The sequence below is a fragment of the Macrosteles quadrilineatus genome, unplaced genomic scaffold (assembly GCF_028750875.1).
Source record: "Macrosteles quadrilineatus isolate MER2022 unplaced genomic scaffold, UCM_ALF_1.0 Scaffold_2__2_contigs__length_208266976, whole genome shotgun sequence".
Taxonomy (NCBI): Eukaryota; Metazoa; Arthropoda; class Insecta; order Hemiptera; family Cicadellidae; genus Macrosteles; species Macrosteles quadrilineatus.
In genome coordinates, this window is record NW_026542595.1 from 154639244 (window position 1) to 154665109 (window position 25866).

At 31.1% G+C, this 25866-nt stretch overlaps 1 protein-coding gene across 1 annotated transcript in view; it reads right to left on the reverse strand.

The window, feature by feature from the left end:
* Positions 1-300: 300 nt before the first annotated feature.
* LOC128987333 (limbic system-associated membrane protein-like) overlaps positions 301-25866 on the reverse strand; it is a 96133-nt gene continuing 70567 nt past the window's right edge. The window contains exons 2-9 of the mRNA XM_054408122.1: positions 11659-11821; positions 7761-7888; positions 6946-7077; positions 5012-5164; positions 4223-4413; positions 3530-3803; positions 2772-2905; positions 301-1871 (exon numbers count right to left, since the gene is read on the reverse strand). Coding sequence (XP_054264097.1) covers positions 1791-1871; positions 2772-2905; positions 3530-3803; positions 4223-4413; positions 5012-5164; positions 6946-7077; positions 7761-7888; positions 11659-11821 — 1256 coding nt within the window. The 3' untranslated portion in view covers positions 301-1790. The remainder of the gene's footprint in view (positions 1872-2771; positions 2906-3529; positions 3804-4222; positions 4414-5011; positions 5165-6945; positions 7078-7760; positions 7889-11658; positions 11822-25866) is intronic.

The following is a 25866-nucleotide window of genomic DNA, read 5'->3' on the forward strand; positions in this document are numbered from 1 at the left end:
TGGGAAAAATAGTGAATTGGCTCAAGATTAGCTTGAACCAGCTTGATTGGCGGTTCCTTCTTTGAATATTAAAAAATGGCAAGTAAATCTTGAACATATTGTGAGCTTACTGGGATGTTTACTGAACCTGATAAAGACAAAATTAAATAAATTTAGGAATTCTTAAAACACAACTAATCCCTTTGGATTTAAAGGTTTTTCTTGATATAGTATGTCTTGACGTTAGCAACAATTACGATACGACAAATTGACCAAAAATACAAGGAAAAAAGGTAAGTCATTATGAAATATATTCTTTATTCAACAAATTACGATTCAAATAATACAGTAGGATTTATCGTAACAAAATTTAATATTTTTAAGACAACTTATAATCTATAATCTAATAATTTACTTAAAAGATTTCCTTTGTAAATAGATCAATATAATGTTCTTTGGCATTAAAGAGGATGGTAAAACAACCAGTACAAGCTATGGTTAGGAATGTTTGTATTAATAGTATTGTTAGAAATATTTAAACAAATTACTACGTTGAACATCACAGATAGATGGAACAGTAAGCTGGGAGAATGTGATTGTTAACGACTCCAAGTGGCCGATATGGTTATACCACCAGATATTTACATGTATATGTAACAATGGGAACATATCAAGCATGGGAAATCTCAAAGAAAAAAATATATACATAAGATAGATTCTAAAACATTGATGTTTAAACTCTCCGAGTAGAATTCAGAGAGTCTTTAAGCGCATTAAGCGCATGCTTCATCCATGGATTAATAACTACTTTAATGTAAATTATATGATTTAAAAAAACTTACAAAAATTTAAATTATTTAATAATTTAATAGGTATAATAATTATAGGTATTATCATCAGCCACTTGGAAGCCTTGAGGATAATGTGAATATTCCTAGCTTTAATTAATTAGTACCTACATCGTTATACTATATTTACATAATTGTGGTGACATATACTACATATTTACAAAATATATATCTCCTCGTCTCACATATATCACACAAAACATAAAGCAACACTCACTTCCAACGTGTATATACTTTTCATCGTCAACTTATGTTTTAATTACGATTCACCACCGATTATACAAAAGCGTCAGTAGATATTTTACTTAACAAATAATAGCTACAATTATTTGATAATTGTGTACACTTTGATCTAAACGAAGGCAATATAGAGTCTTTATATTGTTTATATTTACATTTTAGAAACGATTTGATAATGCAGATAACCTACGTAACATTTTAATAATTGTATTTTATGATTTTAAATCAAACTTATAGTAGTTATAGTCATACATAATGGAAATATAAATTCTAGCTGATGGTGAGAATTGTTAAAAGTAGTTAACATTAACGTTCTAAATTTTAAGACACCCTGTAAACATCTTTAAACTATATCAACTTATTTTTTTTATCCAAACGTAGTATCCATATAATTTTATATTGAACAAACAATCATTAACGTCCTAGATAAAATATAAAATTTCCTTTAATAAATAAGTTTGAAACCTTCATTTTGATTAGAGACCGAAAAAAATCAAAAGTATATAATTTTTTAATTGTAGATATTTCTTTCATAATGTAGAATATCGACATTTTAGTATAGATATAAAAACTGTCAAACAATTTATAGGTCGGTTTACAAAAAATCTTTAAAAATTTTTGTTGATTAGTAGCTCATTAAACTCTCCATGGAAAATTTAATGTCCATAGTAACGAATAAATGCATAATTAAGTGTTACCAATTCCGTGGCGTTGTTGTCAGTACTAATGGACGGCTGACGCAATAATGATGGAGAATATGACGGCAATTGGTTGACAGATTACCCTCCAAGATGCACTGGGTTCCTGAAATAAAAATCACAGAATTAAGTATGTCATTATATAAAAATAACGTGTATAAACAAACTATCGTTAAGTATATCCCCAAACAAACACAATTCACAAATAACAAAACAATTAGTAACCCATCAAAATTATTCTTAATTAAGATTCACAATATTTTTTTCAAGGTAATAGCAAACATGTTTCAAATTTAAGCGGTTAAAAGTTCAAATATATACTTTAAACACTATAAGCTACAAAGTTGAAGGATTGGATTCAAGTTTACTTTTAGAATAATCTTATTCAAATCAAATCATCCGTGGTATTATTTGACCAATTTATTGAGGTAATATAACTTTTTAATATTCGTCAATAACAAAGTATACTTTTATTGAAATTCATTCATAATCATTATTCAATTGAACTGCATTATTGAACGTTGTAAAAAAGTGGTTAAATTAGCTTGCACTGTATTAGAAAGATGATTTACACATAAAAAGGCATAATAACTTTGTAAACTAAAATTAATAAATTGTCAAAAATTAATGTATTTTGTTTTAGAGCTCATCAATACGTGTTTTAAAAATAAGTCTCGTAACTATAAATTTGTTTATAAGTTTTTGATTTCAGTAGAACTTTACACATAAAAAAGTAACACAAAAAATTGATTTTTAAGACTTCTGGGAAGATTGGAATACCCAATATGTGACGTGGTTGTAGAATATTATGGTGAAATATAAGCCAAAATGCAATTCAATCATTAATTCATATTCAGCAATTTGTATATGTTTAACTAAACAAAAAATTAAAGAAACATTTTGTGAACCACCTTCACATTGCAAAATTTAAGGAACTACCTTACACCATTGACTACTGAATCAGGGCTTCTAGCCCTGCTACTGAATAGTCAAAGCTTATACTCACCCCATTCTTTAGTGTCCTGAAAGTTACAAAGTCATCAGTAAAGTCGCTGAGGCCCGCAACACTCCGGGTGGCGACTTTCGCTGCATAGGCCGTGTTTTCCAACAAATCCACAACAACGTAGTGCTTTTTCTCATCTGAAACAAAATGTAATTAATCATTACCCTAAACCAGTACTAATCCTCAAATTTTTTAAAAGGAGTTTTAGGTTTAACCAATGAAAGTGAAGTAAGATAGAAGAGTATAGTAGGTAGGTAGGGGTTTCCAAATGCAAAATGTAAAACCACCATCATGCTCAGGGTTCAGCTACTGGTGACGTTTAAAGATTATTAGTCTAATACTATAGAACATTTTAAATTACATATAACATTAAATTCATTCTATGAGGATTAAAGTGAAGGCGCTTTAAATTTTACATTTTCCAAGCCGCATCGGCTTCAAGGATCTAAAATAAACACTTAAAACACACACACACTTGCTTACTTTAGCTACTACATGGTACGGTTTTGACCACGATTTTCCAAAAGAAAAATATTAACGGGAGATCAGAGTAAATAGTTGAACTGTGTCCTTTATTTTCCAACTTAACTATATTAAATGGCTTTATTAATAGGACTGGTGATAAGTAGTTGAAATTTTAATCAATCACAAATGAGAAAGCCTACTCTGTTTTTGTTTGTTTCTATTTACAATGTTATGGAGAATGAATACCCAAAGAATTGTATAATGTGAATCTTATAACATAATATTTTTCTACTGACGTTTCGGGATATCCTGGAAGTCTGGTCGTTCCCAGGAGATTTCCACCCCTGGACGAGTGATGACAAACTGCACCCTGTACCCCACCAAGTCATCAGGGGGTGTATCGCTGGCAACCTTGAGAGTGGCGGTGTGGACAGTGGTCTCCACCAGACGTACTCCTGTGGGAACCCCTGGCTTCTCCCCGGGACTTAGGGTGAACACACGGCTGATCCTGCCAAGGTGGTTGACAGCTTCACACTTGTAGGTCCCGTAGGAGTCGTTGTGTACCTGCATCTGGAATATCAGAAAGTGAGGTGAGTTTCAGTGGTTTTCGGGGGAAGTCGATTTAAGTTTTTATGTAAATGTGAGAATGACTAAGGAAACCAATTAAATCACCTTTAGTTAGTGAGCGTTTCTTTGAATCTCAAGATTCTTAGAGCACATTTTGTGTACTAGAATTATGCTTACTCTAAATCATTTTCTCACTTTCTCTTTAAGGTTTTACTGAATGTGAGCAATGTTAAGCTTGCCCAAGCCAATAATTCCCGTGTTTCAATGGGTGGATTTAAAACCCATTATCAAATTAACTGGGAAGTTCATCCCACCTAAGATTGTGTCCTTACAAAATACAGTTATGGCATGAGTGTGAAAAGTACAGTTGTACTGTGTCGAAAAAAGTTTTAAACATTTTTCAATTCAAACATCAGATTTACCTTGAGTACACTGCGGCCGGGCTCGCGTATCTCAGTAGTGTTGCGAGGCAGATGTTTGTGTGAATGGTTCACTCTACTCCAAGTATAGTTGGCCTCAGGCTCTGCTACAGCCTCACACGTCAGGTTGGTCTCCCCAGTCAAGTAACCGAAGGCCTTGACTTCCCCTCCGGGCTCCTTCCATTCCGGCTTATCTGAATGTATAGAACATTTGTTTTAAAACCAATCCCGAACGGAATAGGGATGCATAAATAACAAACAATGTAACATTTAAACACGGCTTGAAAAAAATCACAACTACTGTATTTTGCAAAAATAACGAAGGACTTTATTGCTCATGTTAATAATTTCACAGCTTTTAATTTGTGTTTCATGCAAAGCTGCTTGTATGAACCACTGTTTGATTGCATACATTTTGGAATTAGGTAATACCAATTCATTATCGGTATTCCTTATAAAACGTATTAGAAGCAAACATAGTGTAGGAGTATGAAAATTTTAGACACACTAAAATCTCTGTTCACTAGGTTTTATTCATTTTTTTTGCTAGATGACAAAACAACTGATTTCATAATTTAAAATTTTATTTTATTTTTCTCAGTACCCAATAGGCTACGTCCTAATTAAAAAGGTAAAAATTATATTCCAAAATCTCCAATTTAATTTCATATGACGCTTGTCAACCAATGTAGCAGCTATAAATGCAACTCTTCTACGACAATACTTGTGGTTTCTTTAGTAAAATTAAGAATTTAATTTAAACCTAAAATACTCAAAACAGTTACAACTTACGTTCGACTTTGAGCGTGATGTCCCAGGTGTATATCGAGCTGGCGCCGCTGCTGATCTGTAGCGCCCTACAGGTGAACAGGCCAGCGTCTTTCTTGGTCGCGTTGATGATCTTCAGCCCTGACGAGTCCGGGACGTACTTCCTGTCTGGAATCTCTGTAAACGGATTATTATTAGCATACGAGTACGTACTATCATAACAGTTTAAGTATAATTAATAACAGTATAAGTCCGCGTAGTTTGTTTTATCAAATACAAATATAAATAGAGCAAAGGTTTAGAAATACTCGAATACGTAAAAAACACGATATAATCTTGTTATTTATAATCATGCATTTTAGTTTTAAAATTTATGGGATGAAAAAGAACTTCCATGCCTGTATTTTAACTTTGTTGAGAGAGATAGAAAAACATTCTTTTATGGTTCACAGATACTTGGAGCATAATTTGTCTAGAAAAATCAAAAGGGATACCTTTAACACCTCCTTCCACGAATTTGTAAGCAAATTCCTTTCATTGCATATAAAAATTAATAGAAATATGTTTCGTTTATTGGTAAAATATAATAGGCCATTAGAAATAATGATATAAAAAAGTAAAAATACTAAATCCAAGTTGTTACCCAAAAACGTAAAAAGAACTCAAAATAGGTTTTGGTAGAATTGGTAAAATATTTTGTGAAAAATGTTATATATTAGAGTAAAAAAAAATAATATGAGTAATATAGATAGACATTTAAACCATTCAAAAACCTAAATTCCTAAACTGTTAACAAAGAAAAATCGCGATATTCCATCAAAGTAATATACGAATTTGGTAAATGACACGTTTGGTTATGAGGATTAAAAGAATACAGAGGACCTTATTATTATTGACTAATCGAATTATAAAATTAAGCCAAAAATTAAATCTATGGAAAATATGTAATTAAAATACCCCCGCCGCAGCAAACCTGCCGACTAAGCGAATTTCCATTTGTCTGAATAGATTTTTAACCCTATTTAAATAACATTTTAGGTTTAATGAGTACCTAGGTTTGCTGCCAAAAGGAAACTAATAAAGTGTATTTTTTTGAAAATATTAATAACTTAGTATAAAATAAATAAATTTGCCAAGTTTGATCAAAATATATCCATAAACAAGCAAACTACAACATTTTACAATATTGTCCATAAGAATAGCATGGGAATTTTAAATTTACAATTTTTTTTAATTTTCTCTATTACCAATAACCGTACAAAAACACTTTAATATACTAAATTATTTGTTTTTTTGAGCCCTTTAAAAAGGTTTGGAGAGAAATTAGAAAATTTTGTGTTTTGAGGGTCAAAAATTAGAAAAACCATTTTTTACACCATAAAACCCCCCGTAAAACCCCGTTCCCATGGTCCGATCATGCTGGTTCGCGAACTCATTCAAGTTTATCCCGCCTTACACCTTTGAACCAAATTTCATCAAAATCGGATAAAAATTACTCAAGTTATCGCGTTCACGGACGTATATATATATATAAATATATATATATATATTTATATATACATATATAAAAATTTGAACGAATGGTGTTTTTGGCCTCTGGGGACATCAAAATGAAAAAGTAAATCGGTCCCGGGCCTAGGTCTTACCGTGCCACCTACGGTAATAGCTACTTCCCTATAGGGAAAATTCGCTAAAAATATCGGAATTCCCTTTCTCAAAGCAAACTAGTATGGTAGTTTAGTTGTTTTTTAATGATTTTTTGTAACTTCTTCACACAGTTTTTTTTTTCTTGTGTCTCTAACGTGGGTACCAAAAAGCTCACGTTAGCATATTTTTATACTCATGATTATAGTGTAATCAATGTATTTGCATTTTACAAATACTATTTCTTCCAATAATTATATTGCTGAACAAAAGTAGATTGTTAACATATGTTTAGTTTAGAGAGATAAATTTACCTTCAACAGATACACCATTCCTCTGCCAAGTGACTACAGGTTTTGGCTCCCCCTCTACTTCACACTTAATAATCTTAGTACCAAACTCCTTTACGTGCTGCACCAAGGGACTGTTCTTTAACCGAGGAACAGCTGTGAAATAAAATGTATACATCAATGCCTAGTTTATATGGAGAAAACATTATAGTCTCAGAAACTATAAATGTTATACAATTATTGTATGACATATGAGTGATGGCTTTAAATTGGTTATTTATAATTTGTCCATGTCTATTGTCGACAGACTTAAATAGTTCTGTGCAAGCAGAAACATTAGACTGGAAATATAAGTTGCTACTTTAAGTTGTTAGGGATTATGTCCTATGAAATAAATTGAGTTACCATCATTTACTCACCATTTATGCCGAAGTTTGTTTGTTTTTGTTTTTTTATGTGATTATAAATATTAAATTTTCTAAGGGGATTATGATAAAGGCTATACCTCTATATCATAACTGAATAGTTTCTATTTATTTTACCAACATATTAAATTAAATTCGTATCACGATCTCAAAGGAAATTACATTTTTATAGTGGCTTGCAGATGTGTATGTCCCATCATTAGTTATAAGAGAGAGGCTAACTTAAAAAAAAAATCTTTAAATTGCAAACATAATAATGTATATCGTTAAAAAGCTTAATTTATGTCATGACGTATATTTCTCTAACATTTACTGCCATCGATAAAAACAAAAATAAGCTAAGGGGTAAAACGAATCAATTCTGACAAAACTCAACACTTTAAAGGATATCCAAATGCCACTTTGTATACTTACTGATGACATTGAGAGTAAAGCTGACTTGATCTTTGTTGGCCTTGCACACGTATAGTCCTTTGTCCGATATTTCTATACGATCGAACATCAGAGAAAGCCCATAAGTTCCGCGGTCCTCTACGTGAATTCTGAAAAAAAAAACATTATGTGATAAAAAATTACACTACCATATAACAAAAGGTCTGTGACGATTTTTACACCGACAAATAATTGTACATTTTTATGTTGGTTAGAAGTGATGGTTTGTTGTATGGTTGTTGAAATGTTAATTTAGTTTATTAGGACATAATGTATTCCGGAACCTGTTGAAATATATTTTCAATATATTTTGAATTGAATTATTTTACTGTAAGTCCCCAATCTCATTAGTTTAATAATATATAACAGGGGTTTTGTCGCTAGAAGTTGCATAAGCTGTTCTTGAGAGTTATCTTTTTCCCTCAAGCATATAATATCCTAAACTGAGAAGTCGGTCCCATTTACAATTATTAAGAATAGTTTGATATATTTAAGAAATTGTGATACCTATGTCGTAAAAACACATTAGAGCGATCATATGGGCCAAAATTGTTTCACGATCCTCCAGAGTATTTACATTTCCCCACAGTAATGAGATGATGATTTTTATTCATGAAATAAAACCTAAAACGTCAAAAGTGTTGTAAAATCAGTAATCATAAGGTTTTATCCTTAATTACTTCATTTACAGTAGCGTAAAGCTCTTACGTTTGACGTTCATTAAATAAATGTCCACACTTACAAACAGGGTCCGTTAAATACAATGTAAAACGATAGTAAATATTTTTTTCAAATTAATTTAATAATCAATATTTGCCATGCAATAGAATGATACTAATGAGCTTTACTGATATTTTTTATATTTAGAACGTTGGGACTTATTTCACTAGGCGTGCCAGTAATATTTTGTTGGGATCTTAGTTAAGATGTAGCTCTGTTTCGTGACTAGTGGTTTAACGAGAAAACAACCCTGATATATAACAGTTTCATGTTGCTTAACACACCTTATATTTACTAACTTATTTGTGCTCTATCTTATGCTAAGAATCCCACAGAGAATATGACATAGCATTATTCCTATAATGCTATTTAATGACATGGTTTCTGCAAAACTTATCCCTCAACTACCTAATTTACGACACAATTTTGTTCTTATATATAAGTTAGAGAGCATTTTAGATTAGCTATTTTAAATTGCCTCATTCATTAAAATAATTTATGTCAATGATTAGTAAACAACTAAGCCTCTATGAGGTGCAAATACTTTACAATTTATTTTACTTTGTTAGATAAAAAATATATTCCTAATGACCGTAACAGAAACTCAGTATTTATATTAAATTGTTTAGGTAAATGTTGATTTTAAAAATATACTTGTTAACTATTAATTCTACATAATGAAGTATATATTCTAAGTACAAATACCGTGCATTTATAGGATTATAAAAAGCTTTTTGGAAAAAGAATTTAAATTTTAAATATTTTACAACCAAGGCTTTCAGTACTGTAATTGCTTTTAAAACTGAATGTGATATGTGAAGGGATTTTGAATGTAAACTGACAATTTTTATAAAGGAGACAAGACAGTTATTTAATGTTTTAATTTTGTGCTTACTATAATAAAATAAACAACATCACATAACCCATGAATACGGTTGAATAACCTGCATCATGCAATATTATTATGGTTGAATAACTCGCCCGAATAATATTCTGAATGCGTTTAAACTCCCCCCAAGGCATAAATAGGTCTGACGCGACACCAAGGCGCCGTTGTTATGAGGCTGTGTTTAGAATGTAATTTCAAACTCAAAATCAATAACGAAATTTTGAATTTTTAGATAGGTTACTTAGTAATAGAACGAATCAATACTTTATAAAATTTTAAATAAAGTGATAAACCATAAAATTAACAAATCAAGAGGGTCTGTTGCATTTTCATTTGTAGAAGTCATTCTTCTTATCTAAAGTAAAATTCGTAGGATATAATTGCAACATAAACTGTTATTGGTGGACAAACAAATCATACCTGTATATTTTTTTTACAAATTCGATCATTATTATAAAGAAAAGATTAATTTATGTTTTACCTTTTTATAATTGTAGATTTAAACCGTTTTGTTTATTTACCTAACATAACTATGAACTAAATATCTCAATTTTATTATTAGGCCATACGAAAAGATAACTATCACTTAAAAATATTTGTTTCGTAAGAGACAATATGAACAGTCGACTTTAAAAAAAATACAGAAGATAAATGATGCAGGATGTTTATAATCAGGGTGGGATATAGATATAAAATTGTGTGAAATATATCACTAAAGCTATGGTTCCACAGGATGCGGAATCTCCGCCATGCGGTGCGTAATTTTCCGCAGCGGAAAATTACGCAGCGAAAAATCAGAGGGGTGGTTCTACAGACTGCGAAAATAACGTTGCGGAGATTCAGTTCTGTCCAAACTAGCGACGAGTATGGATAGAAAGAGGAAAGCCCTTTTGGCTTTGATGTTATATGATGACATTGATGATGATGTTGTCGATCTTTTATCTTTGTTAGTGTCAAGTCGCAGTGACCGAAGTGACATATTTAAGAATCGGGACAGTGAAGGGGCGTATAACATTCTGGTTCGTGATCATTTAGTTGACAACGAAACTAAGTACTTCCGTGTGTCAAAAGACCAATTTTTCTTTTTGGTTGATCTCATCAAAGATGACTTACCCACCAACGCTACTAATCGAGACAAACAACCATTGAATGCCGAGATGAAACTAGCGGTAACACTAAGGTATGTACCAATATTTAAAATTTTTGCTATTTATTTAACGAAACTTAAGGGGTTTCAATCACGATCAGATCCCGTTCAACACTTGATACCCAAACATCTCAGGATAATTGTTCGTCAGGTCTACCATTTTCGACAGTTTATGTTAAATGTATTATAATAATTTATTTAAGCAGTCGGTTTGTTGAAATTCGGTGTTAGATTATAGGTATTACTTTATAATTGGCTCAAATGTTGTATATAGGTAAACGTGACCTAAACAAACTTCTATCTTTGAATGTATTCTGGTGTGATTGTGTGCATACGTCTTCGCTAATTTCTCAGAAATCCACTGACATGCGATTTCCACATCATGTTGAGACACCAACTCGACAAGTTCTTCCTCTTCGGTCGAAGAAAAACGTTCATCCATAACTCTTTTTACAGCACAAGACATAATGAAACTGCAATATTTGATGACTCTTCTCCGCTGGCGGAATCCGCACTGCTACTGCTCTCAGACCAGTATGATTTCTCCGCCATGCGGAACGGAAATTTCGGGATGCGGAATCGCAAGTCAGTGGAACCGCACACATGGGAACTCCATTAAACCAGTGTCGTTTTAATTCCGCAGCGGAAAAAATCGCACCGCACGGCGGAGATTCCGCATCCTGTGGAACCAGGCCTTAAAACCCTATAAACTGTTAGTTTTAAGTAGTGTCTGGGAAGTACAAGGTGAAAAATACGCACATGACATTAGTAAGGTCATTTAATTTGTGCATACCGGTACCCGATAGCTGTCAATATCCAGTGTTTACAATTATCCGTTTATGTTTATGCTGGACCCTGTGTATGGTACTAAGTATATATGCGTGAAAAAAATTATTGTAGTTCATCTGATGTAAGCTATGATATTCTGGCTCTTTTTCACGTGCAAAAATGTAAATTGATTTCCTTAAGTAACCAAAAGCTTAAAAATATCTACAATGTGTTGATTATATAAACTACCTTGTTAGAGACAACCTGAGAAGTAATTACAAAACATCTAAATCGGAACAGCATGATTTACAGTCAAATATTTGTTAGCTCCTTGGGACCTTTATAAACATGTATACCTGCCACTCCCCATTGGCAGCTTCCCTTTTGGCCCCGTCCATTCCCCCTTGTCCGTGGAATTCGTGATGCAAGTCACCACGTACGACTCGTTCTGTGACTTGGTGACAGGTTCAGTTTGCGCTGACATCGGCTTCAACTGGGGTTTCTGGGCGAAAACAGCTCCTGGAACAAGCATTCTGGTCAGATCTATGGTACCTTGGTCATAACTATGTAAGATTGGATCAGTTGAACTATTTGGTAATCACACGGGCACGGTTCGATCCAAAGAAAGATTATGAATTTTTAAAGGTTTGAAACTGGACGCAACTTTACTTGATAATTTAGCTTTAAAGGGTAAATGATAAGGATCCAAATCACAAGAGTCATTAACAAAGCTGATACCTCATGCGTCACATCCATGTGAATGTCATCTCATTTAATTCAACATGTAAGTCAAAATACGAACCCCTTTGTGTCAATGACGTATTTATTTCATCCAATTATAATTTATGTGTGGAAATTATGCCAAAATGAGTTAATGTTATAGATTTGTCTTCATGTACTACATCGTTAAATGCATTGTAAAGCTTCTTTTAAATACATTTATGGTGTGTACACTACATTCAAATTGTATACCTAGTTATCAATTTTAACTTTGTACATTTAATTTTGAACTAGTTACCTTATGCCTTTGTTCTTGCAGGTATGAAGTTATAATCCTCCATAACTCTAATAAATATTAAGTAAATATTCTAGTTCTTGCCACTGGGAAAATACATAAAACTTTGTACAGTAGGCTAATAAGCATTATCGTATTGATCTATCTATTAGATCTATCTGTTGAAAATCACGTGCGGTAAAACACAAGTATTGCTGTATGTTTTGGTTGTACTGAGTAAACTTTTTTTTGCAGAGCATTTGTTTTCCAAGTACCCTTAGAAAATGTATATATTTTGAAAGAGCTGAGTGAATTTTAGTATATTTTATTAATAAATCAATTTTACATAAAAATATTCTTTTAAAAACATATTACTCTAAGATCAGAAAAAATACCAATTTAAATTAATAAATAAGCGCACGGCGAATGAGCCGAAATATTAAAAAGCTAATCAGGTCTCTGCATTAGATAAACGGTTTTTACAGCGCTGTGGTAGGGACTCATCCGCGTGGAAGTCCATGTTAAATGGGGCGGCTAGCAAAGCATCATTAGTTCTGCACATTACCGCTCTGTCGACCGGCGCTAGTGTCACTGACCTTTGCAAATCCAACGGTATTTAGGAATATTTGACCCACATTTAGCTCTAACTTTAATAACTGTTTATAAGGGAGGGGCTGATTGAATTTCAGGATCATCGGTTTCTTCCTAAAATAATAAAATTAAATACAATTAACATGGACTGAAGTTTGCTTGAGAAGAAAATAATAAGACAAAATTGCAAAATGAATTGTTGGACGAAAAATTAAATGTTTATACATACGTGTGGTAAGTTTGGATACTGTTTGTATGATTAAGTATAAACTATACCGGTCTAACTGCTTCCTTAAAATAGCTTTCATATAAGTGAATGATTGAGGTTTTTTCTATTGTTATTTCTGGTAAAACTTCAAAATGTCGTTTTCATTATCAATTTGTTATTACGATATGGGGTTTTCCTATGGAGGTAGAATTTTATTCTTGTGTTTAGATTTTTACACGCCATGTACCTTAAGTCATGTTATCTTATGCCATATGTGTACATTTTAAGGGAACAGTCCAACATTTCGTTTTTATTAAAGAGGGTAGCAGTAAAATACCATTTTCATCATGCATATGGAATTGGAAAGTATTAAAAGTGTGGAAAGGTAAGGAAAAAGTTAAGTGTGAACAAATTCTACCCTAGGAATGTGCGGGTTTCATTAAGGTAAAAATTAAAACAATACTGTTCTAGTTTAAAAGTATTTTTAATATTTGTTAGCTGAAAGATACGTCGGCATAAAGACATCAATAATTATTTAATATGCAGGATATGATTTGCATTTGTGTTTTTGGACAAATGCTATTCAAACAGGAAAATAATACTCAAAATCTAAAGAGGGGTTCTACAAAGTAAATAAACATAAATGTAAAGATGTGTGCTTTGTCAACCGTGTATGTCCAGAGCTTGTTCTTCTCTAGCTATGCTTTGTCTGTTTGCTTGTTTCTGTTCCGTTCTACTTGTTTAAAGAGCACTTTTTAAAAAAATACCATGTCTTAGAAAGAATATATAAATTCTCGGTAAAGGGAATTGCATTATTTTCAATTATATCTGCATTATATAGTCTTCTTTCGGTGGTTAAAATAAAGGAAAATATGTCTAATGACTTATTAGTTTTTTTCAACAATGGACAAGTTAGTTTTATCATTCCTGATCCATTTTCCTGGCTAAAATTATGGTATTACTGTCATACAAACCATAAGGTATCCATAATATAATAAAACATATAATTATATGTGATACGAAAAAAATAAATGTATTATCAATGTGAAATTAAATGTTTCATTAAATAAAAAAAAAACTTAAAAAAACTACAAGAAAAGGTATTTTACTGTACTTGACAATCCATTCTAACTGAAAATTACAAGTTCTTCCATAACATATCACCAGTTTTATGAGTAGTAATTATGATTGAAAAATTCACAGAAAAGTTAACTAAGGAGACGAGATCTTAAAAAGAAATACAAAATCATTCTAAATAGTTTTAAAAGTAAGTCATATTCAAAAAGGTTTATATTATTTACTAGCTGTTGTACCCGTGCCTCGCAACGGAGAAGACACTGGAGTGAAAAAATTAGTATTGAATTATGTTGTATGAAATAGTTACACATTCCCCTTTTCCTCAATAAAGAAGAATTCACACGTAAATAATTTAAATATAGTGTTTTGGTTACAACTATATGTCAATTAATTATATCTGATAAAAGAAGAGTGTTTAACTGATATAAAACAATATACGTATGTTATAGAAACCTTTTAATCAACTACGGCATGAACAAGGAAACAGGCCTCAGTCAAACGTACAAATAATGAAGTAGGACCCTTTTTCATCATCTGTTACTTTGAAGAGAAAATGTAATTAATCGGAAATGTCTTTCTAAGCCATATATCAATCATGCAATATCAATACTGTTTTATTTTTACTTTCTCCCCCTATACCATAGTATATGGAGAAAGTATTGTTTTCGTCAAAATTTTCGAGTTTGAGTTTTGAGTGGATATATTCGTTTTGGGTCCCCCTGGACCCAAAAAAGTGGTTTTCGAAGTGATGTCTGTGTGTGTGTGTGTGTGTCTGTGTGTCTGTGTGTCTGTGTGTCTGTGTGTCTGGATGTGTACAGAGCTAGAGACTACACCTGTGGTCCGATTTCGATGAAATTTGGTATGTAGGTTTTAATCCATGGTATCTCCAGGTGTTTTTTTAATTTTTGAAATTTTGATTTTTAATGGGGATTTTCCCATAAAAACCCATAAAAAACCTGAAAAATCGGATTTTCTCAAAAATGGCCCGAACGATTTTGATAAAAATTTAGTATGTTGTAGCCCTTTAAATTCTGAACAAAATGGTACAAACCCCATTTCTGTAAAAATTACGGTTCAAAAGTTATGGTATATTATGTTATTTTCCCATAAAAACTCCATAAAATAACGAAAAATAGGATTTCAGACAAAAAAAATCCGTTTTTATTTAACATAGTATGTTATGATCCTTACAATTTTGATAGTTTTTCTCATTTCTTAGAAATTTGTATTTTTAATGGGTATTTTCCCATAAAACCCCATAAAATGACGGAAAAAAAGATTTTCCCAAAAATGGCCTGAACGATTTCGATAAAAATTTAGTATGTTATAGTCCTTTATATTCTGAACAAAATGGTACAAATCCCATCTCTGTAAAAATTACGGTTCAAAAGTTATTGTAAATTATGTTATTTCCCCATAAAAACCCCATAAAATAACGGAAAATCGGATTTTCCAAATATTGGCTCGAACGATTTTGATAAAAATTTAGTATGTTATAGTCCTTTAAATTCTGAAGAAAATCTTACAAATCCCATTTCCGTATATTTACTCTCACCGCTTACACAATGATAAAGGTTGTTGACAAACTTATGGGAGAAAGTATGTGTCAGAATGCTGATACCGTTTATTGTAAGTCTATTACTTTATCAGTTGAGAATCTGTTGCTGATCGTGTACTAATCATATTTTTTTATAAAAATAGTTTTACATGTTTTTTTTTAAATTCTTTTAATTTGCCGATTCACTGGCTTCAACTGTATTTCGTATTTTACAAATATTATTTTTTTGTTCATTCTTTTATGTCTGGATTGTTATTTTAAGCAAGTTCATTAGAAAAAAAATCTTCTTTTTTTAAAGTTGTAGCTAGAAATAGTGTCGTTTTCATCCTCCGAGCCACTGGAAAAGCATAAACATAATGATAAGTTCAAAATTGATAACAGAATGTAAAAAATACATTAAATTGTTGTTCGTAGAGTTTCTATCATTTTTTACTTTTGTTTTTTATTATTTATTTTTTTTTTTTTAGATTGGCGGCCTCTTTAATCTTTGCACTTTCCCGTCCACACAGACTACAGATCTGTGCGTGGAACGTGTCCAGCAAAGCAAGAGTTGACCCGGTACAGTACAAAGGTAATCTGTACTGAAAAACACTTTGCGGCAGTGACCAGAGTGACCCACGATATCGCTGCCTTGGGCATGAAATCCGTGACATCATCAACTGAGCCCCCGACTCACCACGTTTGTTTGTTTTCATGATTTTGATTCCCACACTGTTAACTTATTTAATATTATTGTGTTGCTTTTAATAGTGAAGACTCTACAAAGAATGATGTTCTTCTATACACTTCTAATAGATTTGTACCGTAAACCGGGGTGAAGATGAAAACTTTTTCTGGTTTTTCTTGAATAACTTTCTTGTTAAATAAGATATCAATATAATGTATTTGTTGTTTTATAAAGAGACTTATATAATAGGTAATAAACTTAGGTAATATAATAACTTAAGTTTAAAAAATTAAATACAAAAAATCTAACTTAAAAAATAAATTATACCTGTTCATATTCACCCCGGGTTTGGGGTCAAGATGAACACCCTATACATTTTGCATTACTCTCAATGTATTTTTGCTCTAGTGTCCATTTTCACCCCACATCTTAAAAGAGCACAAAAAACTGAACATAATAAAGTTATTTTAAGGTTAAATATTTTTTCATATATATTTTTGGTTTTTTTTAAGTTGTCTATACATGGATTTAGGGAGACATAATTTTCTTACAAAAAACACGGTCGCTTAAAATAACTTTTTTAACTCACCAATTGGGTTATGATTGTTTTAGTATGTGTTTTATGTGGGAAAAAGATGCTGATTCATAAAATAATTTATGTTTATTTCATTTTTTATGATTTCTTATAAAAAAATATAATAAACATTTTCCGAGTTTTGTTCATCTTCGCCCCGGTTTACGGTACTGTTGTTGTAAATAGGTGAACCTACAACTTAGGTAAAGAATAATCTAAATATAGTATTAAGTTATTAGACAACTAAAAGTCTTTGGGGATTTGCGAGATTTGAACCAAGGACTATCCGAGATTTCATCCACACCAGTTTAAACTTTGGTAAGCTCTAGACATTTGAATGCTTAGTTATTATTCGTATACTTTGTTATAAATAATGCAAGTTTAGTTCAACTTTTTATACTTCTTTATAAGTTAGATAAGGATGTTCTATGATTGTCACTTAACATTGTAAAAAAACCATAATATATACAATTAATTGTTAACTTTAGAAAACAATTGATTTGCAATAACACATAACTCGTATAATCAATATTTATCATTCATAAGTTACAATATTTAAACATTTCACATTCACAATAATCATGAGCAATTTATCAACATATAATTTTTTGTAATATTTCCTTAGCATGTTGGATAACAGTGATAGTAGGTTAACAAAAGCTTACTATACAAATGTAATAGCTGATTTTGAAATGTAGTTTTGGAAGTGAACGGGTCAGTAACATTTTCCAGACGATAAAGTTTTTGGAAGTAAATCAAGCCTTCGTTTTTAATTAAAGCTTCCCCTTTCAACTGAAAAATTCCACTCAGCACTGATTGGATTGTGCCTTGTCCTTGAGAAAAAGTCTTCAATGAAGCTACTTAAATGAAAATTACAGTTTTCGATGAATAATGATTAACAATAATTATTCTTCGAAATGAGTGTTATAAATATGCAATCCTTCTTGTAATATAGTCTAGTATAAACATGTTCCGGAAACGATATTCGCTGTAAAATGCTTAGTCGTAGCCTACGTAAAATTTTCATAAAGTTTTTATAAACAATCATCCATCCATAAAAACCTGAAAAACCCCACACATACGATTACTATCACCGAATCAAGTACATACGTTGTGATTAATTATTTCCACTATGAGAGAAGTACCAACACAAAATATTTCATTCTTACACTAAGATCATAATTATGTTTTAAACGTTACGTAGTTGATAAGGAAAGTCTCTAGGTTTTATGACATTACCTGTTTATACAACTCAAAATTAATTGCCTTGCGTAATCATTACTTTCGTTCATTCCAATTATAAGTAAGGTCGATATCACATATCCGTAGCCAATTATTTCCATTTGTTGAATAAAATTCATTTCATGGTTTTAAAGTTGAGTTGTTTATGTAATCACATTAGGATAAAAAGTAATACAGGACATAATACTTTAATAAAATCACTTTTGTGTGTGCACATTTAATATTCTTACACTGAAGCCATTTTAGTAATATTTTTGGTTTATAGAGAGTAGTTTATTCATTTGTATAAAAACTGGCTTTTTCCCAAAAATCCGACATTTTGTTATTTTATTGGGAGTTTATGGGAAATAACAAAAATTACAATAACTTTTAAACAGTTTTTTTACGAAATAAGAACCGTACCATTTTGATAAAAGTTCTAAGGACCATAACATACTAATTATAATCAAAACCGGTCTTTTTCTTAAAATCAATTTTTTTGTTTTTATGGTTTTTTTTTGGGGGGGGGGGGGGGAAATAACATAAGTTACAATAACTTTGGAACCTGTGATATTTTGTTCAGAATTTAAAGGACAATACCATACTATGTTTTCGTTCACGCAGTTTTTGAGAAAATATGATTTTCCGTTATTTTATAGGCTTTCATGGAAAAATCTCTATTACAAAAAATCAATAACAATTTAAAATTGCCTTGAGATATAGTGGTTAAGTACCTAAGCACCAAATTTCATCAAAACCGGACGACAGGTGTGGTCTGTAGCTCTGTACACATCCACACACACACACAGAACGCTCACTTCGAAAACCGCTTTTTTGGGTTCAGGTGGACCCAAAACAGATATTTCCACTCAAGACTTAAACTAAAAAATTTTGACGAAAACAATATTAACGCCATATACTTTGTATATGGGGGAAAAAGTGGGGGGGAGGTTTTAGTGGATACATCCACTAAAAACTCAATCTCAAAAAGTTTGGCGAAAACGATACCAATAATTAGTATAGGGGGAGAAAGTAAAAAAGCATGGCTGTATCAATGACAACTTTCCTTATGTATGAGTTGCTTATATAAAACCAATGCATCAATCAAATTTACGTAAACAAATTTCTGAAACATTGGTTTTATGATTAAGTGCATATTTGAGATAACGCTCATTTTAATATTTAAGTTTTTATACATAATTTCAAGTATGTTCAATGAATAAAATCTATAGTCTGTATAAATCAAAACATTTTAATGTATTTGCATAACATTTTTAAATATTTTAAATCAACTAGGGAATTTTCAAGAACGTATTGATATACAAGATAGCTGCAAACACTTCTACCTAAGTTAATTCAATACACTCAAAATGTTCCTCCAACTAACTTGAGCTACACCGCGCTTAAATCACTTTATAAACTGATTACCAAGTGATTATCTTATCTCACAAGCTACAATGTAAATCAACCGTAAAACAGGATCTCACATTGTGTAGCATAATATTTAACTTGATGATTTAACTTTGAAACTTGTTACATAATTCATAATTTCAACTACTTATTTTAATCGTTTTATAGATAAAATCTTAGGAGATAATACACAATAAATGTTGGTTGATATTAATTAGTTGTCTTAGGTAAAGATTATTGTTGAAGTCACATTTTAATCCTTTTAATTAAATGGTGTGGGTTCACGTTAGGTGCCACAGCTAAAAGTTAGACGGTTTAGATGATTATTTACTGTAACAGGTCACATATTGCTTTGATGCGTTCTAGCATTTAAGAGCTCTATGAGAATTGGTAAATTGAAGGTTTCACGAAACCAACCCACCATTCTCATTGTCTTTGTAAGAACAAAGCAAATGAGAAAATTTATCATTTGACTCATGTTTTAAACTAATAACATCTTAAAATAATCTTGTAAACTACTAAGTACTGGTACTCTTCCAAGTAGACTGTCATAATTGGTTAGGACCTAAGAACAAGATTAGACAAAAATCAGATCTAACACAATTTTGATACCACATTGTTAATTCTTCATCTTGATTATCCCCCCCCCCCAGTGGTGAGGACTTTACCTAGAGATATAAGAAACTTGACCTTGCCAGGATGTGGACTTTGTCATAAAAGAATTAAATACATGAAACTGTGCGGGCCTTTATGGCCTATTTTACATATTGACCATACGCGAATACATATACAATCCCATGTCTGTCTCCAACATATTAAAAAGGGCTTTTTTGAGTAGTGTCGTCAATTCAAGAATCTAAAACTACAAGTTGGTCACCTGTGTGCGTAAAAGCATTTTCCTTCCCATAAAACAATAAAAAAATTGGATGATCAATTCTAAAGGTAATGTTTTACAAACAATCTTTTTGTATAGCTTTCTTTAGGGGAAAAATCTCAAATTATTTCTATTTTCAAAAATTTTCAACCACACTACTCAAACTAATTTGCACATATACGTACGCAAAACAGTAAAATAAGATATTTCAAAGACAAGAGACAGACAGAGAGAGAAAGAGTTGAGACAAGTGGCTCAATGAGATAACCACTGCAATCACAGATGTTTGTGTCGCAAGCTAGATGTGGCCTCTGACAGGTCGCGGTGATTCAACCTATCTTTCTGAATTCCAGTTAAGAGTTGCTTTATACCTGTTCTAAAGTATATGTCATGCGTTTTCTAACTGATCCATAAAGTTATTTATATTATTTAGATCCCAGAATCATCGTAATGATTCCTCTGTTTTAAGAGATAAGAATATTATAATTTTTGTATAAAAAAATAATAAAAATGGTTCAATTTAAACTAATTTAATCATTTGTTCTTGTTTAAAACAGGAAATATTGTTGTCAAAGAGTCAATTAAAAACAGTTTCCCCCCTTAAAACAATGTTTTGTTTATTATTCTTTCAGTCAGTGTTATTTGATTTAGACTTGCCATTATTTATTATTTTGGTAGTTTGTTCGAATGAGTACTTCTCTAATTTGCCGACCAGCTAGAAGTCTGGATTTAAGTATACTCACTATTCAGGAACACTCCCTCTACAGTATACTATCTTCATTCCTTAAGTATACATTCCTTAAGTTTGCAATACTTTTGTTTGGATTGAGATATTTTGGGTTCAACTTGTTTTGTAAAAATATAATCTTCTTTTGCGCTTGGATACTTTGCTAATAATTAATTATATTTGCTACTTAGGGTTGTTTTGTTGGTTCTGTTTTTGATCCGGTGTAATTGACACCACACTTAAAATAGGTGTATTTTAATATGTGTAGCGCTTTATTTTTCTTTCTGACAAAAATGTGTAGTATATTTAATTAATTTCTTAGTAGTAAAAGTACTTCCCCTTTTTTTACGTCTCGAAAGCGGTTCGCGTTTTTCCATGATATCGGATATTTGATTCATGGAAGGTAGCTCAACGATTGTAGAAAGTGCGTCACTTGATTGTTTTTTTTTTACAATGTTTTGAGCAACTTTAGAAGACTGAGATTATGGACTCAAAGTGATACAGTATTTGTTTTACCACCAATATACTTAACATTACAAGATTGAGTAATAAGCAATTAAGCCTTCAACATAGGTCAACATGTGAATTGATCGTAGCGTCAGAATTTGTTTACTGTTTTTTGTATGGTCGCCATTTCAATGTAAAGCACTAAAGTATTAAAAGTGTCTATGGCCAATTTATACGTCATCAATGCAATTCCTTAAAATGGAAAGGTAGAAGAAAGTGGCTATGTTGCAGCAGCGGAAATGTCGCTTTGTTCCACAGGTGATGAATTTATTTTACTATTTACAAAAATACCTGAGCAAAGAGTGGCCAAACAGCTGGTCTTCTCTAATGTTCCAAATTTGAACACCACTTCAAAACTATTAGGTATTATTCCGAAAAAACAATAATGTATCAGCACCGTGATACTAGTAGATTTTGTATTCATGGTTCCATAATTCATTGATTCATGTGGAAATATTCATTTAAAAAATATGTCACCTCGTTACAGTCAAAAAATGAAAAATAAAAATACTATAATGTAAATATTTGCACAGGGTTTAGAATAATATAAGAGAAAACACAGATTTTCAGAATGAATTTACCATTATCTCTGATTTACGATCAGTTTAAGAGATAGTAATGAAAGACTTCTTGATTCCCAATACATAAACAACCCTTTTGTTACTGCAAGATAAATGGGTAAAGTTTCCTTTTCAAGAGAGAAGAAGAAATAATTCAAAGCACTAATAAATTATACCCTTTTTTAAGAGCCCCATTGTGTCTAAAGGTATTGAAGATACTTTAATGGATATAAAAAAAAACTACCACAGTTCAGGTTTGAAACTAACGATAGTTGCCTTATATAGATATTATATAACATTCAAGGTTATTAGGATTTATATTTAGTGCATGTAACCTATATTTTATCCTGACAATAATGGAAAAGTATCATTTCATAGTTCTTCAAAACAGGTTTTTACATAACCTTTTTTTTACTAATATATTTAACAATGGTTCCATCTTTTAGTAAAAAGGTTATTAGATAAAACAGATTCCATAAAGATAAACACAACGAGCGCTGAATATCATATGCCTACATATGATTTTAAAGTTTACTTTGAAATAATACAAATAAAAAAGAATGTAAACAAATTCTTACTGAAGATCCGATCAATACCTTTGAAGACTTCAATGAAAACTGCATCAAAATCTAAAAAAATAAATGATAAACTGTTTAAATTATTACTAAACCTAAGTTTAAAATTAATTTATTGTGCTGTCGATTCAATTTATGTTGTCAAGACAATAAAATATTTATTTATTATCGGTTACATATATTAAGGAAAAGAATAAAACCACTATGAGTACTCTCACACATTATTGGGTTCCACTATGGGTACTCTTACACGTTATTGAGTACAGAAAAGAACAACCATCTAACAAAACTTAAAGTTATACAACATTTAACATATTTATGCTCTTTCTCACGTATTTCTATTTAAAACGTTCCAGTTTAACAATGTTGTGTTTACGGTTTTACGAAGGTTATAGAACGTTGTGGAAGCTATAAGTAAAGGCAATACAATTGTCTCTTTGTCACCAAACTTTCCGATTCTATTTTATAAAGCCCACTTCTATCCTCTCACAAATTCCCCGTGCAATGTTAATTACGACAGTGCCATGGTCAGCCATTCGTCCAAAATGTCACCACATTTTCGGTTTTGCAATACAATAAATTCCAAGCTTTAATTAAAGTGGTGGGTTTGGTTTTTGTGCTGAAACTCGATTTTCGTTAATCGCCCAAAATGATCGTTTTAATTATTCAACGATATAAAGCTTTTAAAGTAATTGATACTCGGCGATTGGTTTAATTAAACATATTCTGTCAATCCACATTGAAAAGTAACGTTGTATTTTACTTACAAATTAAATGCCGACAAGTGTTTTACATTCAATATTTTAAATAACTCAAGATATTGGAAAATTGGGACTTAACAAATAATTCAAATCAAACTTTTTTTATTTAACTAGCAAACTTTCAATTCAATGCATATATATAAATTGGCTATTAGCAACTCTCTGTTTTAACAATGCCAACTGGTTGTAAGTATGATTCTTGATGGAGATATTTGATGGCACCAATGTCGACTTAATGTGGTTATTGACATAACAGATAATGTTGATCCATGTAAATAGGAAGATATTAAAACAAGGAAGGTATTCACAGTTTCGATTGAGTTACGAATATATTTTTTTAGAATTTTCTTGGGAAACGACTATTTTCAGCCTCTCCCAATCTAAGACCTTTTGGCTGTCCCTTCCGTGGATGACCCGATCCCGTTTTGGTTGAATATAAAGGGTTCTACTTATTGTTTGATGTAAAGGGATGTACCTTAAGGAATGGAATTAGGAACAATGTGTTTAAGTTTATTGACTTAGTAACTTTCCACACGAGACAAACCCCAACTCCTTGGATAACAATGTTACTGATCTGAAGTTTGGATACAGTTGGAATTCTACAGTTCGTCTAGTTTATGTCTACTGTCTCTTGATAAAACCTTGAAATTACAAGTGTTAAACAATCCATTTCCCTCACGTTAAAAAGAAATATTTCAGCCGGACGAATAGCTGCTTGTATTTTGAACTATTTTACAATGTACTCCATTAGGCCATTTTACAACCCCACTGTTCCTGAATAAATTAACATTGAATTCCGTAATTTAAGTAGAATTTTGAAGTCAAAAACAGAAACGATAAAAGAAAATTTTATGTATTTCTCTGAAACCCCAAATACTAGGTTAATAATTTATATCTTGATAGTTTTTATATTATTGTTTTATTTCTAGCTGTGCTATATTTTATTTAGATTTTTACATTACTTAAATTAATGTATTTTATTTATTTTTTTACTAAACGAAGCCCAATCGTAATCTTTACTTGCATTTTACCATGCAGTTGGAGGTTTATTGTTCTTTCATTTTAAACAACAAAAGCATATTTGGTTTTATAATACAAAAACATTGGTGACAACGCAGAAAAATAAACTAAAAATATTAATAGAAATTATTATGTAACAATTCCTACTAAATGTAACAACTACAGTACAAAAGTTAGTATGGCAATAAAACAAACATCTATAAAGGACTTGTGGAAATTATTTAAAAATAGTAACTGAATAGTTTTCATGTTTCTTTTCTAAAAAGATCACAAACATATTATTTTTAGCCTTATTTTTCATTTTTTTAGAATGCGAGCAATTAGTTGAAAGCCAGAGGGATTAAGTGTTGAGTGTTTTGAGAACAGCTTAACGATTGAAATTGGACTCTCACAGGAAATGGAGGCTTATCCTCCACGACAAGGGCTTATAAGGTTGTATTTGCTGTAGAACAAATATCTCCTCAATAGAGTTATTATTTCTGTTCATATATCATGCTTAGCTTGATTGTCAATTGAGGATTATATAATGACTTTATTATATTTGTATCGCTTTAGCTATGTATACGATTGTACAAGATTATACAGCAATAAATACAAGAAAAATTTCACTTGTTATTTAACTTTTACGTTATTGAATGGGATTATTTATAAATATACACACTTAAAATTTACAAGTGTAAGTATGGAATTCAAAATTAGTTTATTTGCATATCAGATGGTTTCCATATAAGAAAATAGCTATTACCATTGTCAAGAATAACTGTAAGATTGTTTGAATTCTTGTTTAAATAAGCCGAAATCATTGTCCGACAAAGTTTCGTTCATTAAGTTCTCACTCAACTTCTTCTTGACAACTTCTCACTTGTTCTTCATTAAGTGTCGATGTGCGTTTATATTTTAGAATGATACAACAGTAGCAAAAACTGTTCAATAGGTCTACAGTTTAGTATTAATCAACCTAATTTAACCTTTTACCTAGTTTTGCGAATATTAGCACAAATACAAATCTCTAAATTGAATTGCACAACACCTCTGTCACATGATTTAAAAAATATACTGATTTAAATAATGATAAACGAAAATTTATGTTTACTTTTACTATACCATAAATATAAATTTAATATTTATCTTTTAATGTATGACATAGTAAAATCTTAAGGGTTGACAGCGTTCTGTGAACAGCCAAGTAAGCGTTATTGGAAATCTATGGAGTCTACCTAAGGTGGTTTCCCAGACGTAT